Source organism: Hipposideros armiger, unplaced genomic scaffold (assembly GCF_001890085.2).
Source record: "Hipposideros armiger isolate ML-2016 unplaced genomic scaffold, ASM189008v1 scaffold_2, whole genome shotgun sequence".
NCBI lineage: Eukaryota > Metazoa > Chordata > Mammalia > Chiroptera > Hipposideridae > Hipposideros > Hipposideros armiger.
In genome coordinates, this window is record NW_017731352.1 from 3,332,169 (window position 1) to 3,335,104 (window position 2,936).

General features: G+C 33.8%; 1 protein-coding gene across 3 annotated transcripts in view; it reads right to left on the reverse strand.

Moving 5' to 3' along the window:
* Positions 1-1,689: 1,689 nt before the first annotated feature.
* XPO1 (exportin 1) overlaps positions 1,690-2,936 on the reverse strand; it is a 45,494-nt gene continuing 44,247 nt past the window's right edge. For all 3 annotated transcript variants that reach the window (XM_019633755.1, XM_019633823.1, XM_019633895.1), the window contains one exon: positions 1,690-2,738. In XM_019633755.1, coding sequence (XP_019489300.1) covers positions 2,592-2,738 — 147 coding nt within the window. In that variant the 3' untranslated portion in view covers positions 1,690-2,591. The remainder of the gene's footprint in view (positions 2,739-2,936) is intronic.

The following is a 2,936-nucleotide window of genomic DNA, read 5'->3' on the forward strand; positions in this document are numbered from 1 at the left end:
GTACCCCAATCCTAGAGAAGCTAAAATGTGAAAAAAATGCATTGCAGAGTTGGTGAGATACGGTGTATCAGGCAGCTTGTCAAAGGTTTTTATCTAAATCTTGACAACCATCTGGGACTTAGGCTTTGTGATCCGTTTTCATTCAAATCAGTTCAAATTACTTGCCCGATTCCCTATCTAATGAATGCCTAGACTAAGTAAGATTCATACCCATTTACAATGAAAGACAATTTAAATTTCAGTTCTCCCTCACAATTTTAAAAAATGGACACTGCCTTATTCTCACTATGCCAAAAAGCTAAAATGGCCAGTTGTCAGTGTGCTTGGCTGTCAAATACCTTGAGGGTGCCTCAAATACAATTAACTTACAATTAAGAAATTGCTCATCCTAAATTAAGTGGTGTGACTATTGTTTTCTGTAGTTTTAGTCAAATAATTTTGCTTAACACTCTCAAAATAATCTTCATGCAAGGGATTAAACTACAGAACAGAATAATATACACCTCTGATGAGATCTACTTTATATAAAAAAAACCCTTAAATCTGATGTTTCTAGTTCAATTCATGAATTTTCCTTGAATGTGTCAAGTTTATACATTTTAAACCTTCAAGAAATGATTCTCTTTTTGCTTATAACTATAATTACCCTTATTAACTTAAAAGAAGTAAATTTACTTTTGGCAGTGGTTGAATCCCCAGTTGCCAATCATTTCTAATTCAAAGTGGACTATCCTGGTTCCCAAGCCAAAGCTTGGTTTCTTGCAACATCCAGAACATATCAAGAGTCCAGTGGGGCTGTAAGAAGATCAGAAAATTATACATGATCATTCTTGGAAATGGTGCTATTATAAACTAACAATACAGGCTTTATATAGCTAATTATAATAGAGGGAACAATCTGGACCAAAACTCTTAGCTGATCCAAGAAAACTTCTTAAAACACATTTTAAGGCAAACATCAATAATTAATAAGACTGAATCAAAGAATTTAACAAAGCTCAAGTTTTAAACAAAATCTTTCAATGTTCTTCTTTGAATACACTTAAATTTTTACCATTTGCTACCCTAGAAAAGTTAATTTTATGTAAGATTATATTCTACTGAATTCATGGCAGTTTTGCCCCAAACCTACTGCATTAATACAGCAATTATACAAAATTGCTGATTCTCCACAAACATGAGGCACTTCAAATGCTTAGGCTTTAATCTAGTTTACAGCAGGCTAGATTTATCTTCTGGAAACAGGTTGACCTAAGATGGTTTCCTTTTTGTATTCCCTTAGTTTTATCTTTTCATGTTTTATAGGCCCTCTACACATTTCTCCCCTTCTTCCCACTTTTAAGGGGATAAGATTTCCAAGAGTTACATTTTACAAGAACACAGTATCAGCAGTAGCTTCTTGTACCTGGGTTCTCATTCTAAGGCTAATCTTTTGTTACTAATCAGGAGACATAAAGATACTCTTTAACAAATAAAGGTAAAATGCGTCAAACAAGACAGCTGTTTCTTGGGAACAAAGAGTATCTAAGGAGCACATTTATTTTATACAATTACTGCCTTTACTCCCAATAATTTGAGAGATATTTGTTAAGTCAACAGATGTCAAACATCATTTTAAAATGTTACTAGCTAAACACAAATAACCACCTTCATTAATATAGGAATAATTTTGAGCCAACAGAGGGAAAATAAATGTAAACCAAGTTTATTTTGCCTTTTAAGTAGTGTTCTTAAAGCACTACAGCTTGGTAAACAATGTAAATTAGTATAAGTCATCTCAAAAGCCAGTTTTGTTTTGTTTGTTTTTTAATGAGTTGTTAAAAAGATGCAGCCTATTCTAACAGGATAAATATTTTTAACCATTTCACTTCGAGTTAATGAAGGCTCACAAATGAGCAACACTCCTCATTGAGGAAAACAAAAAGCTGTTGTCGACAAGCGACAGCACACACACACAAAAACAAAAGAACTGTAAAAATAACTAACTGTTCCCATATTTTTTGAAGTCTCCTTACAATGGGATGATATGCACATGATCTTGCTGCGAACTTGCCATACAGACTTGTAATACATGTAGTCTAGACAACGATTCAGTCCAAGAGGTGCTAACTTCAGACAATGCAGCACTATAATCCTTTTAACAATGCAATTTGTTTTACTCATTATCTTTTCTTCTAGACTGAAATACAGGCTAGAAAGAAAATGCTCCCTAATTAAAAATTGGTATTGTTTACAGGAAAAATTGTATAATTTTGTATTAGAATTTACAAGTATATGTCCAAATCGAATTTGCCTCTCCTCCCCCCTTCCCAGCCACAAAATGGGCATGAAGTAGAATTTTTAAAAATGCCTTAATTTTCAACTTCATGCAAACTAAATAAAGATGACCAAAACAAAAACTTAAACAATGGAAGGTATTTCACAGAAAATTTCTTATACAAAAAACACATAAGAAAAAGGGCCACTAGGTGACATTTTAATTTACAAATTGGCATCATTTTGGTCGACAAATATCCAGATGCTGTTTTCTTCTGCTAACAAGAGTTGCAGAGAGACAAAAAAAAAAAACAAAAACAGCATGACTTCTGATTTTAATCACACATTTCTTCTGGAATTTCATGTGGATTAAGGATGCCAGGGACAGACATCTGAAGTTTATGTTTCTCTTCCTGAGCCTGTCGAAGGGCTGTTTCTCTTTCTTCCAAAAACAGATCAGATGTATCTTCACCTGCAAACTCCTGTGAAAAAATAGTTGAAAGTTCAACATAATACACTTCAATTTTGGAAAATGACCACTCTGGGGAAGTACAGGTAAGCACACCCCTGTTTACACAAGGGATGTAATTTTTCCATCAATTGGTTGGGTTTATATTATATAGATACAATCTATGTAGCTGAATTAAAAACCAAAGGTATGGGGCTGGGGGGGGGCCCCC